The 12,745-nt window shown below is 40.9% G+C and overlaps 2 protein-coding genes and 1 pseudogene across 2 annotated transcripts; 2 read left to right on the forward strand and 1 right to left on the reverse strand.

Annotated features, from left to right (window-relative positions):
- Nucleotides 1–397: 397 nt before the first annotated feature.
- Nucleotides 398–1,409, forward strand: LOC124200747 (DNA-directed RNA polymerase, mitochondrial-like). Its single transcript, XM_046597052.1, has 4 exons — nt 398–678; nt 737–908; nt 988–1,079; nt 1,144–1,409. The coding sequence occupies exons 2-4, from the start codon at nt 807–809 to the stop codon at nt 1,274–1,276; spliced, it is 327 nt and encodes a 108-aa protein (XP_046453008.1). The 5' UTR covers nt 398–678; nt 737–806; the 3' UTR covers nt 1,277–1,409.
- Nucleotides 1,410–1,454: 45 nt separating this feature from the next.
- On the reverse strand, nt 1,455–2,788 carry LOC124200749 (solute carrier family 35 member F6-like; the record flags this gene model as incomplete). The annotated part of the gene is made up of 3 exons (XM_046597053.1): nt 1,455–1,924; nt 2,016–2,170; nt 2,227–2,788. Coding segments are annotated over 3 exons (882 nt in total), but the record flags the coding sequence as incomplete, so codon positions are not given.
- Nucleotides 2,789–11,254: 8,466 nt separating this feature from the next.
- Nucleotides 11,255–12,580, forward strand: LOC124199705 (annotated as a pseudogene).
- Nucleotides 12,581–12,745: the final 165 nt, after the last annotated feature.

Below are 12,745 nucleotides of genomic sequence, written 5' to 3' on the forward strand. Positions count from 1 at the left end.
CTTACCTATCCATCAAGACGGATCGTGTAATGGATTACAACATTATGCAGCTTTAGGGCGAGATACAGTTGGAGCCGAAAGCGTCAATTTAACACCGACTGATAGACCACAAGACGTTTACAGCAACGTGGCCAATCTATAGTACACAATACTTTCGATTGTTTGCTTTTTACATAGAGAATTAATTTTTTGTTTTGTTTTTTAAATATAGGTTGAAAGGGAACGTTCCAAAGATGCTGCGAATAATGTTGAAATTGCTCAACTTCTTGCTGGACTGATTAATCGAAAGATCATCAAGCAAACAGTAATGACGACAGTATACGGTGTCACGCGGTAATACGGTGCCCGATTACAAATTGCCAAACAGCTTAAAGGTACATAATTTTTGTGGTGTACAGTACACGATTCTGATATTTTTGGGTAAATTACTAACTTCATTGGCTTCTGCCTAAACAGAACTACCGAATCTAACACCTGAACAAGTTCAAGTTGAATCTGTTTATTTAGCTGACAAAACATTTCAAAGTTTACAAGGTTTACGTCGGCTAAAGATATTCAAGACTGGTTTACTGAAAGTGCTAAATTGATTTCAACCGTCGCCGGAGAAAGTGTCGAATGGATCACTCCGATTGGGTTACCAGCTGTGCAGTCGTACAACAATAATCCTTACGAAGCAATGTAAATTGGGTATTTTTTTTTTATCATTCCCAGAAATTCTAATAGTTTATGTTGACAGTCGACCGAATGCGATTAAACAACGCAACGCATTCCCACCAAACTTTATTCACTCCTCGGACTCGAGCCACATGATGCTAACGGCGCTCTATTGCCAACGAAAAGGCATCACTGTTGCGTCCATTCACGATTGTTTCTGGACTCACCCTTGCACTGTGGCAGAAATGAATAAGGTGATATTTAAAAAACCTTGAATTCCAGATTTGTTGTTTATTCATCTTTCCCCTGTATTTTTTTTTTTTTAAATTTCAGATCTGCCGACAACAATTCGTCTCTCTCCACTCTCAGCCTATTTTGGAAGATCTTTCAAAGTTTTTGGTCTCACAGTTTGCCGTCCGAGCGAGGTATTTAATAATAGATTTGCTATATTGCTCACACTTCAGTTGTTAAATTTATATTTTTTTTAAGTGGTGCCGATGCTGACGATGACACGCCCAAAGGACTTGCAAGACACAGATTGAATCAAATTATAAGTGAAGTGCCTAGACGCGGTATGTTTGATTTGCGCCTTGTTCTCGACTCGGTCTACTTCTTTTCCTAAACTATAAAGGATTAATCGGACGTGTTCGTTGGACAAAAAGTAACAACAGTTAGGATGGTTGTAAAATCTGTGCATTCGTATAATTAGTATTGTCTAGTCTTTTCCACAATAAACCCGACGTGGTAGTTCCTAATTTTTTCATTGTTTATAAGGAGATAATCAACAAGATAAACATCAATCGCCTACACACGATAATCTATTGTTAATTTTCATCAAGGAAGACCCGCCATTTAATGAAAGACAGACGATGAAAGAGAATCTGGTAGTTCCACGATATGAAACCAACAGGAAATAATTCTCGTCCCAATTCATTTTTTTTAAATACGCATTAATTTTGCTGAACGAGACTGCACTAGTAACGAAACGATTGCAAATTTTCCGTCGTTTGGAGGAAAAAAGGAAAAAAAATATGAGGAGTTACCGCTATGAATTGAGAAAAGCATATAGAGAAACTTTGACGAAGAGAAAAATAATATTGCGAGACTAGTGGATAACACTAGGTCTTCCTTCTTCCTCATTGATGGATTGGTCTTCATTAACCCCTAAAAGTGGCTCCGAGTCCGATCCGCGGCGGCACTTGCAAATCGAAGCGTTGATAATGTTATTGTACAAGCCCATGCCCATCACAAGCAAAGCAAATCCAATAATCTGTAATAAAAGCGTCACATTAATTAGATTTTTCTTTACAAAGTTTTGATTAGTATTTAATCGGTAAAAAAAATTTATATATGATTCATACCTGAGGCCAATAAAATTGTTGCCATTGAAGAGATAGACTTACGCTCCAAATAACAAGCGTTCGTACCGAATCCAGAACCATACGAGTGGTCGCTGACAATTCCTTTGTGACGCTGACACCAGCGAAATAAAAAAATGCGATACTTATCACAGTACCTAGAAAGAAATGACAATGAGGGATTGAAGGCTGAAAAACAATAGAAAATAAATACCTGACATGGCGAGAATAATCATTGGGTTATTACGCATTTGGATGAAACCATCCAGAGCATCTTCAAGGAGCATACGAGGATTAGAGCTAAATGGAGGTCCCACACGAAGGAAATACATAGGAATAAGCAAGAGGGACAGGGTTACAAAACCAAAATTACCCTCCCAGCCGACGGCCTGCAACAATGGCACATTGTGTTTGGTAACAAATTTCTCTTCCCATACCATTTGGCTGGCTGTAACGATTTGCGCCATAACAATCAGCAGATCACCAGTGATAATGCTGTTGATTGAGTTGTTGCTGCTACCAGAGCCAAAGATGAAATCGGAAGAGCCCACCACACTCAGACCCATGATGACGGTTAACATTCCAAGCCATTCATGCGCTTTTAAAAGCCTCCCTAGGAAAGCTGTGGACAAAAGTCCAGTGAAAATAATGATTGCTTCCGGAATCGAGTTTAATGGGCGCCGAAGTATCTCGGATATTTTCTCAACTATGCTATAAAGCAATTCTACAGAAGACCATTTACTGAGAAACAATTCTGCACAATCGAAACTTCTTTTTCATTCTATTTTATTAATCCTGTTACTTTGCCCAACAAAAACGATGATGTGTAATGATGTAGGCCTAAATACAATCAAAAGAGTAAAAAAAAAACTGTTGATGTTACTTAATCCACATTCAAGAAAGATGATTTTTTTTGTTTTTATTTCATCCGATCTTGGATTCTTTTTGTAAATTTCCCTCTATTTATATTAACAACCGATCGCAACATCCTCTTTTAGGGTGACGTTTTTCTAGTGACGCCGTTAATATTATCGCCGTTCTAGTGTCGGCCCTGAAATTACTGCCGTTCTAGCGTCGCCGTTCTAGTGTCGCCGTTCTAGTGTCGGCCCGACTGCCGTTCTAGTGTCGGCCCGGCTGCCGTTCTAGTGTCGGCCTGGCTGCCGTTCTAGTGTCGGCCCGGCTGCCGTTCTAGTGTCGCCGTTCTAGTGTCGCGTTCTAGTGTCGCCGTTCTGGCGTCGCGTTCTAATGTCGCCGTTCTAGTGTCGGCCCTGTTGCCGTTCTAGTGTCGCCGTTCTAGCGTCGCGTTCTAGTGTCGGGGTTGATAAGTTCTAGTGTCGGCCCTAAAATCTTGAAGTTCTAGTGCCGCGTTCTAGTGACGCGTTAAAAAATTTGTAGTTCTAGTGTCGCGTTCTAGTGTCGGATTCTTAAAGTTCTAGTGGTAATACGTTCTAGTGTCTACATGCCGAAAGTAACGAGCGTCACTTCAAATTTCGTTTTTACATTGAAGCTGGCTACCATCAGGTAGTGAGGTCCCCACCAGCCAATGTAAAAACGAAGCTTCAACGTCTCCAGAGACTTGCGTACGTAAAAAATAGTTTACATGGGGGCGGAGCTAGTGACACAAAAAGGGGAGAGTGAAAGAAAGGCGGGGTAAGTAAAAATTTACTGTTTGGCTACCAAAATTGTGTGTATTCTGAATCCGACATCAAGCCCCTATATAAACCCCGATTTTTCATTCTACGGTCATCACTCGTTTCTTGATTTAAAGAACCGTGTTAACGTACTCTCAACTTCATCTTGTCCGGCCGTGGTAAAGGAGGCAAAGTAGCGTTCCAGCAGGGCCGGACTTCAATTCCCCGTCGGTCGTATCCATCGAATGCTGCGCAAGGGCTCGTACGCTGAACTCGTCGGTGCCGGCGCGCCCCAGTTTACTCGGCCGCCGTCATGGAGTACTCGGCCGCTGAAGTCCTCGAGTTGGCCGGTAACGCCGCCCGTGACTACAAGAAACCCCGTATCATCCCTCGTCACATGCAATTATTGGCCATCCGCAACGACGAAGAGTTGAACAAACTTCTCCCGGTGTTACAATTGCCCAGGGTGATGTTTTGCCCAACATCCAGGCCGTTCTCTTGCCCAAGAAGACCGACAAACCTGCCAAGGCTTAAATTTTTCTTTCGTCCCTCTCGTCTTTTAAACAAACGGCCCTTTTAAGGGCCACCAAACTATTTTGAAAAAAAGGAATTTGCTGTGCTACATTTCAGTTTGCTACAGGGAGGCTCCTAAATACTAGAGCCAAAATTTTTTTTATATTTATTTGTATTTAAAATTTTAGATCATATCGGGTCATATCTCATAGTAACTACTAACTAGTCACTGGGAATTTAATGTTGATTTTTAATAAGAAAATAATTTTTTTTATCGCATAATGGTCTGCAATTTGGGGCCCGGAAATGACGTGTCAAATTCTCATTTTAGGCGAGACCCAAAAATGGTCTGCAATTTGGGGCTACACCCTTGTTATTATTCTTATTGGGGGAAAAAAAGGCTCAAAGAGCCGGAGATAGATTTTTATTTTTTTCCAAAAATGTGTATTTGATCCAGTAGGAAGGGGTTCGCTGTTGGGGTTCTTTACTATATACACATAGCCGGAATGATCTATTAAAATTGATGTGAATCAATCCATAGAAACAACAACAACCAACAACATAAGGGGTATATATATAAAAGCCTCCAATCTATAATCCAATACAGGTCTAATATATTCTCCTATTTTTTCGTTTTAAATTTTTAATGTTAACTAATTTAATTGTTTATTGTCATGAAATAGTCAGTTTTGTTAATTTTTAACTGTTCTTACATGATGTTTGATGCTGCATTTACTTATGGCATTTAGCACTTTTCTGAAGCAATCTATTCCAATTGAATTCCGAGTTGTTTTCTGTTCCCTAACTCTTCTGATATCGTCGTTTGCAGCGGTCGATTTACATGCTGCTGCGCATACTCATTATCTTTGGTCGAAGAAATATGTCGACACATATTTGGATGTGTTGAACACGCGCAGTCGTAGAACTATAGTTCTACGACTGGGCTAGCTGTGCTATAGCTGCTGGATATGGTGTGTCACTATGCCATTACGACAATCTGGAGCACGTGTTTTCCTATATACACTCGCCGGAATTCCGTTTTTCTTTTTCTTTTTTTTGGCTGGCCAGGATAAAATAATAACGACACGCCCGGCCCCTCGTCTATACATAGGGGTGTGATTATCTCTCTCGTGTTTTTCCTAGACTATACACTATACTATAGATATCTATCATATCTTTTGGCTGGTACACTAGTTATAATAGACCACAGCAGCAGCCAAAACGTCAAATAGTTATGTACTAACTAGTGTACGTATAGACTCCTGGCCCATTTGAAATTCAAAATTTTTTGAAATGAAATAAATAAAAATCAGGTGACGGATCTATACTGGCACGTATAGTTTTGGCATATACAAACCCAGAAATGTTTTTGTTTTTGTCTATAAATAATAAAATACAGTCGTCGTTGTTGTTGTACACATTTAAGATATAAGTTTTCTCTTTTTTTCTGATTGGCTGGCTGACTGTTTTCTTGGCCGTCGTCGTTGTCGCCCAGGGAATAGCGTCGTCGTCGTGCGAGAGGGCGTGAAATTCCCTGGAGATGTTCCGACACGATCAGACCGATGTATCTTTCTATGGAGAGCTGTGTTTCCTATCCTATCCTGTGTATATATCCTAGACTCGTCAGCGTGTTTCGTGAACGCTGCGAAAAAACATATCGCAAAGCCAAAACAGCAGCAATAGCCCCCAGCAGCAGCAGCTTATACATGTTCTCCAAAAGTCTATCCCAAGTGTATTTTCTTCTTATCTATTTCCACCCTTTTTCTTATTTATTTATTTTTTTGTCTCTTTCCCATATAATAGAAATCAGATTGTTTTTTTCCCTTTTCATAGACAATCTATAAAATATACTATGTAAACCGACTCCTGCTGTATATAGAGTCACCAAAAACTGAGTTTATAATACCGATTTTGATGACATCTAATCATTTGGCGATGCTGTGTTGGACTGTGCTGGGGTATTAATTTCAGATTTATTTGTCTGTATGATTCGAGCCGAATAGAAGAAGTCGACTGAACTGCTAGAGCTGTCTCTTATAGAGATGCTCAACTCCTGCCACCTAAAGATACGAGTGAGATTAACGACGTTGTTATGTCCGCGTGCTCTGTGTGCTGTGCTATATGCTAGCGCTATGTATATAAATAAATAAGTCAAAGACGATACGTGTCCGCTTGCGTGTGTGTGTGTACAGAGAGAAGGCGACGAGAGAAAAAGAGATGCTCCTGCTTGGATAGAGGGGGGAGATATATATTAGACGGAGGATTATTCTTAGCACCACACAGCATCAGTATAGAGAGACGAAGAGTAACTTTTTTCTTCGGTCGGGGGCGCAGCAGCTAGCATATACTCGGCTCCATATAACAGGGCAGACACTTAGGACTCTTGTCTGTCAGCGCCGTCTCCTCCATTCTTCATTCTATTACTCTTTTGGCAGTTGGCTGGGTTGTTGGGCTGTTGGCCTGGTGTGTCTTTTTCCATCTTTTCCCCTTTAGGCTTTATTAGCTCCCAACGGGGGACTAGATGAGAGACCCCCGTCTGTCTATAGATATATTTACTAGAGAGAGAGAGAGAGATGCATATAATATAAATATCTAACTCTCGCGCGCCCCCATTCATCTGTATACGATTTGCTAATGGAATGAACGACATGGAAGAACAAGAACGGTGTCAAACAGCGTCACAGACCGTTCTCTCCGCGGCCCCGGCGCATTTCCCAAACTGTTGCGCGCCAGCGTCTCATATAACAGCAGCACAAATTTAGATGCGTGTAAATGCTTACGGGCACTGATTTATATTGCCAGGGGAATGTCTCTCTCTCCTTTTGGGCTGATGGCTGATGGTCAGCCAGCCAGGGGGGAAATAATAATAAATTCCTTCCGTTTATTTAAATTTTGTTTTATTATTGGCGTGCGCATCAACATTTTGACGATCCGCATTTCCAAATTGAAACGACACGGATCCGCGCACCAGGTGTGCAGTTGATTATATAAAAATGTACATCCATGATGGTTTCAAACGAAAAGAATTCCGGAAACAGTTTCTTTGTTCAATCTGACGTAACATTGAGCCCTGTATAAAGCAATTGTGAATGTATCTCATCATCATTTCCTGCTTGTCAGTTTCTTGTTTATTTTAATCCATCGAGGAATGTGACGCCATAATAGCACATCACAACCCCCTCCTGGAAAAACTGTCCAACAGGTGACGCAGTAAACGTAAGAAGTCGTCACTTTTTTTCATTTTTTCCCACGTGCCTATATCGGCGACAATAGACGCCTGACCCCCGCATCCGCATTTCTGTGTGTTTGATTCTTCTTATTCGTTACGTGGCTGCTGCTGTGATGGGTCAATCTCTTCGTTGAAAGGCATTTGGCTGTAGATTTTCTATCCATCAAGAAAAAGTCGCCAGCGATACAAAAGGAGCAACTCACAACATTTTGGGAGGAATAAGAAAAGGATATCCGGAGACGCCAGTCCAACACAAGAAAGTGCTGCAGGAGAGAGTCTCTATTTTGACGCGTCTGAAAAGGCCCAAAAGAAATAGGAAGAAAAACCCTTTGGCTGGATTTTCCACATAGGATATCAAAAGACTCCAAAGTCACACTGGGGTAAATGGATGAGTTACATGAATGAAAACGAGGGTCCTCCCGCTGAGAGTTGGATGTATAAGACCACCGTGATATGGCTCTCTTGGCCAAACCTAAATACATACATCCAATAGAATCAAAACGAAACTGTCAGAGAAGATGTGACTGCTGGTCACAACCTGGTTTCTTTTCCAGGGGGGAATGTATGTATGACGATACTATTAGAGCTTGTGATTTTCTCCCCAACACGACAAACATCAAAAGCTGTTGGCCTCACGCAGAGAGGAGAAACCCCGATAACTTTAGAGTCAGAAAAATAGAAGAATCAAATAAAATATACCCCTTTGCTCCCCCTTTTGATTCCATTGTCGATGAGAGAATGTATAAGAAAAGTTCCTTTTGGGTTTTTGGGCTGCTGTGAAACGCATTAGCTCTGCCTTGTTGGCACTCCTCAAAAGCCATATCTTTCTTATTCTGTTTTGGCTCTTTTTCTCCAACGTATAAATACATTGTGCGCTGGCATTTTTAGAGAGATATATATTCCGGGGGCCCCCATCTCTCTATAGTCGTCTCTCTGCTGCGCCTAGACACAAGAGAAAAAAAAAACTTTTTCATAATTCATATAGACCCTGGCCAACACACAGCTGCATGGGCTTCGTCTTATAAGTTCCACAATTCAATGGAATTTTTATTATTATAGTTTCCCACTTTTTGTGTTGTTTGCTGCTGCTGCTATATGGACTGACTTTTCTATTAAAGCTACCTACAGAGATATATATGGCCCGTCATTTCGTTACTTATGCGTCCGTGCGAATCGTCCCTCTACCACCAGCAGCTCGACCCGAAGAAGCTCAAGAAGATGATGAAAAGAATTTTGAAGATTTTTCCTTGTATAGAGAAATTCGTGTTTAGATATAAACATGTGACGTCATTTCTTGTATTGTATCTAATGTTATAATCATCATCTTTCTATACTCTCCTCTGTGTAGTATTGGGCGACGAGTTTTCACGGGAAATATCACGGTGGCATATGCTGCTTCCCCGTAGGTCGTTCGGAATTTTGTCAATAAAGAATATAAAAATGAATGAAAATGAAAAAGAATCCAAAAGGAGATATACACAAATACGAATCAAAGTTTTAGATTTGGAGCTAGGAGAAGACTAATCGTTTTCGTGCTGTGCCCTGGACATGTAATAATGAAAATAAAAGAACTTTCTTATACAATATCTAAATGTATTATATGGAGGATTTCTGTGGAAACAACGCGTCTAAATAATAAATGTCTATAGTGTTTTCGATTCGTGGAAAAGCGATTCAGCACAAAACTGCTGGCGCTCAAAATTGAACCTCATTAATGTTGGAATCCTTTCACGTTTGTTCACCTTCTAAATTGCAAGTTCATCCACACACTCCGATAGAGGCTACAAATGACTGGGCACACATGCTGGGTCACATTTAAAAAGTTAGAAAATCTATCGGTATAAATTAGTATTCGATTTCATTTTTCCCAAATTGTAGTGCTACCGATCATGTACGTGATTACACGGTCGTCTGCAAGTCATGTCCATACGAAACCTAAACAAAGTACACACACATAGAGAGTTGAAAAAACACATAAGTCGTACAAAGTTGTATACATCTCCGAGTCCTATATGTAGCCTATATTTTATATAAGCCCAGCAGAGACACGAGGCCTTACAAGTTAACGTCCATATTTTGTGTGTGTGTGTGACTGGGCTGCGTTGTGTCGCCAACCATGTCTATCTCGTTTCCGGAAAAAAAAAAAGTTTTTATTAAAGAAAAAAGGGAGCGATTGGATTGGCGCCGTGCCAGACGCGAGTCTTAACATGATTGGACGCCCCGACGACGACGACCCATGTCCTTATAAACAAGAATATAGAAACGGGCGAGCCAAATACAAATTTGCTGTTCACGGCACCCCTTCACACTGCAACGCGCCGCTAATAAGGGGTCGGCTTGACCCATACCCTATCTTTGGATCTTAATAAGGTCTATAGATTATAAATTTATATTTGAAAATAGAAAAACTCAGAGGCCGAGATAGTCACTCTGGTCGGCCCTTTTTGGATTTTATTTTTGCACCCCAGCAGCAGCAGCACCGGTTCAAATGTTCATCATTTATATTAGATGTATTTAGGGCCTCCCCCTATTCTTTTCTTCCGTGTTGTCACTATATTTATATATTCAATGTGAGGATCCACACACCCCTTGACTTTAGATTCGTTTAATAAGCCTATATAAAAAAAAAGTTTCGAGACTTTTTCCAACTAGTCACAGCTGCTGCTGGTCTTGGTGATGGCCTATGTGGTCGTTCTATTCGCGATAATAAACTCAAAGAGCCTCTCATCCCAACACAGGAAAAAGAAAAAAGACGATAGTGAGGGGATCAAGTGATTTCCATGAATTTCCATTTGATTTTTTTCGTGTGTGTGTCTTGTTGGTCGGACCAAAAGTCGATAGTGTGTCTAGTAAAAGACTCGGTAAAAGATAGAAGAAAAAACACTAGCGGTAGCTATTAAAGAAACACGGGGGCCCCACACACACACAGAGGGTGGTCGATATTATCATATAGCTGTTGGGCGTGGCCGCTCTCTGCTATAGCTCTTCTCGGTTTAAAGATATTACGCATAACTGATCGCGCCACACACTCTGCTCTCGCTAATCCCTCGGCTGCTCCTATGTTTTCCTAATTTCCTTTTTCTATAGACAGGACATGTCCGCTAGCAGCAACACTCGCCGTCTACATAACAATCTAACGAATGGCCGGAGCCCCTTTGAATTTTTTTTTTAAATTATTCAACAGTGTAAAAGGGATTTTCAAGTGTCAAAAGAGATAAGACTTTTCAAAAAAGAAGAAGAACTGGCCTTCCGCGCGTTATATTTCGGACAGCAGCAAAGTGACTAGTTCAAGCCTTCAAGTGTTTGGCCAGATCTCCTTAAAATGTTGACCTCCCGCGTATAGTACCCGTAGTAGTACCCTAGCTAGCTATGTAAGAGAGATATATATTTCTATACAGTGCCCCGCGCATATAATGGGATAATACAAGAACCTCTTTTGGATATCTGACGCCCGTTGATGAGGGACGCGCACCACTCATCTCTCTCGTGTCCATTTTTATTTTATAAATTTGTAAAATAAAAATTGGAGGGGCTGTGTGTTGAGGACGGCAGTACAGAAGCGCGTGCTGACTATTATTTAAGCGGCTGTTGGTTTATTTTCTTTTTTTCGTTCGGAAAAAGACAAAACAAAAGGCAGACGACCTCACACACACGACACCATCTTGTGACTGGGTTACACTGAACAGAAGGGCGTATATAGTGTGTGCAGAGATAATAATAATATGAAAGCCAAAAGCAGCTGGGAATCCCGGAAACCATCAAACGGATCATATTGCGGAAATTATTCAATACGCTATCAACAAGGTATACCTCTTTTATTAATTATTTTTGTAAGATATATTCGTAATTTCACCGAATTTTGCCTTTGATGACACATTAGCACGACGACAATTTGCAAGAAGCCCAACAAAAAGCACCAATGTCAGTCCTATCCGATTCCAGCTCATTCCGACTGCCTTTGAAAGAGAAACCAGCCATCGCCCAGCGGAGTGAAATGATCCGCAGCCGCAAGTACGACGAGGATGACTTTGCAAAATTTAACGCCCTTTGTCGGGGTGAAAAGCTTTTGGTATTTTTACACCGTCATTAGTCAATCGCTACGTACTACTAACACGACTTTGATTGGATAGAGCGAAGACAGCCTGGCGCAACTTAAATGCTGGTTAGACTCTCGCCGTCAGCCATATCTCCTCCTCACGCCAATCAAAGTTGAGCAGCATTCCATCAAGCCGGAAATTTACACCTTTCATGATGTTCTGAGTGACGAAGAAATGGAAACAGCCAAAGAATTGGCCACTCCTTTGGTAAGAGAAATTCATTAGTCAACTGTACAAGTGTCATAATTTTAGAACTAGAATTATTATGTAGTTCTCGAGAGCTAAAGTGTTGGGGAAAGAGCCGAGCTCGGAAATGATCTTCTCCAGCCTTAGGACTTCCAAGACGGCCTGGATTGCGGATGAAGTTCATCCATTGATGGATAGACTCTCCCGAAGGATTTCCCTCATTACCGGTTTAAAAACCAACTCTTCGCGTGGCGATGCAGAGATCCTTCAGGTTTGGCCGTAAATTGTTCCATGACAGGAGGGCATATGAATCAAGATTTTTTCGTGATGCTTTCATTAGGTGGCTAATTATGGAATTGGTGGACATTACTCTCCTCATCACGACTACCTGTTGAAAAGCAAAACAGATGAAGAAGTTAGTATTTTAATTCACTTACGTATGTTGTCGTATTTGGTGATTAATTACCTAAACATCTTGCTGATTGTTTTCAAATGGAGAAACTCTCTCCCTGGGATAAGGCCATGGGCGATAGGATCGCCACTTTCATGTTTTACGTAACAATCCCTGTGGTTTATAGACTATTCTATTGAAAATCAGTGTTAATTATAACTCGTTGCTTTGTTTCTCACATAGCTCAACGATGTAGAGCGAGGAGGGTCAACTGCATTCCCGCGGGCAGGTGTGGCTGTCAGACCCGTCCGAGGCGGGCCGCATTTTGGTACAATTTGAAACGTAACGGATTAGGTAATCCCGATACACTTCATGGGGCTTGCCCTGTCCTTTTGGGTCACAAGTGGGGTGAGTTTTATGTCCTATTTAATTTCGCTCAGTTGAATCATTTTATAGAAATTTAGATACTTTTTTTACATTTGAAATCAAATCGTTTTGAAATTTCAGTTAGCAACAAATGAATTCGAGAAACAGTTCAGACGTTCAACAGAGGCTGCCTAACCGATCCGACAAAATAACCCGTGACGCTTGTATAACATTTCAGCATTCGTATACATATTTAGCGTTATTCTACGTTGTTCTTAATGGGCAATCGTTTTGAATAATTCCACAATCCCAGAAGAAGT

The sequence above is a fragment of the Daphnia pulex genome, chromosome 8, assembly GCF_021134715.1.
Source record: "Daphnia pulex isolate KAP4 chromosome 8, ASM2113471v1".
Classification (NCBI taxonomy): domain Eukaryota; kingdom Metazoa; phylum Arthropoda; class Branchiopoda; order Diplostraca; family Daphniidae; genus Daphnia; species Daphnia pulex.

Bases quoted from the DNA above. Each gene is read 5' to 3' on its own strand.
- LOC124200747 (XM_046597052.1), top strand. From the start codon at position 807: ATGATGCTAACGGCGCTCTATTGCCAACGAAAAGGCATCACTGTTGCG. The intron at 909-987 runs GTGATATTTAAA...TTTAAATTTCAG, and splicing joins CTGTGGCAGAAATGAATAAG to ATCTGCCGACAACAATTCGT. The intron at 1,080-1,143 runs GTATTTAATAAT...ATTTTTTTTAAG, and splicing joins CAGTTTGCCGTCCGAGCGAG to TGGTGCCGATGCTGACGATG.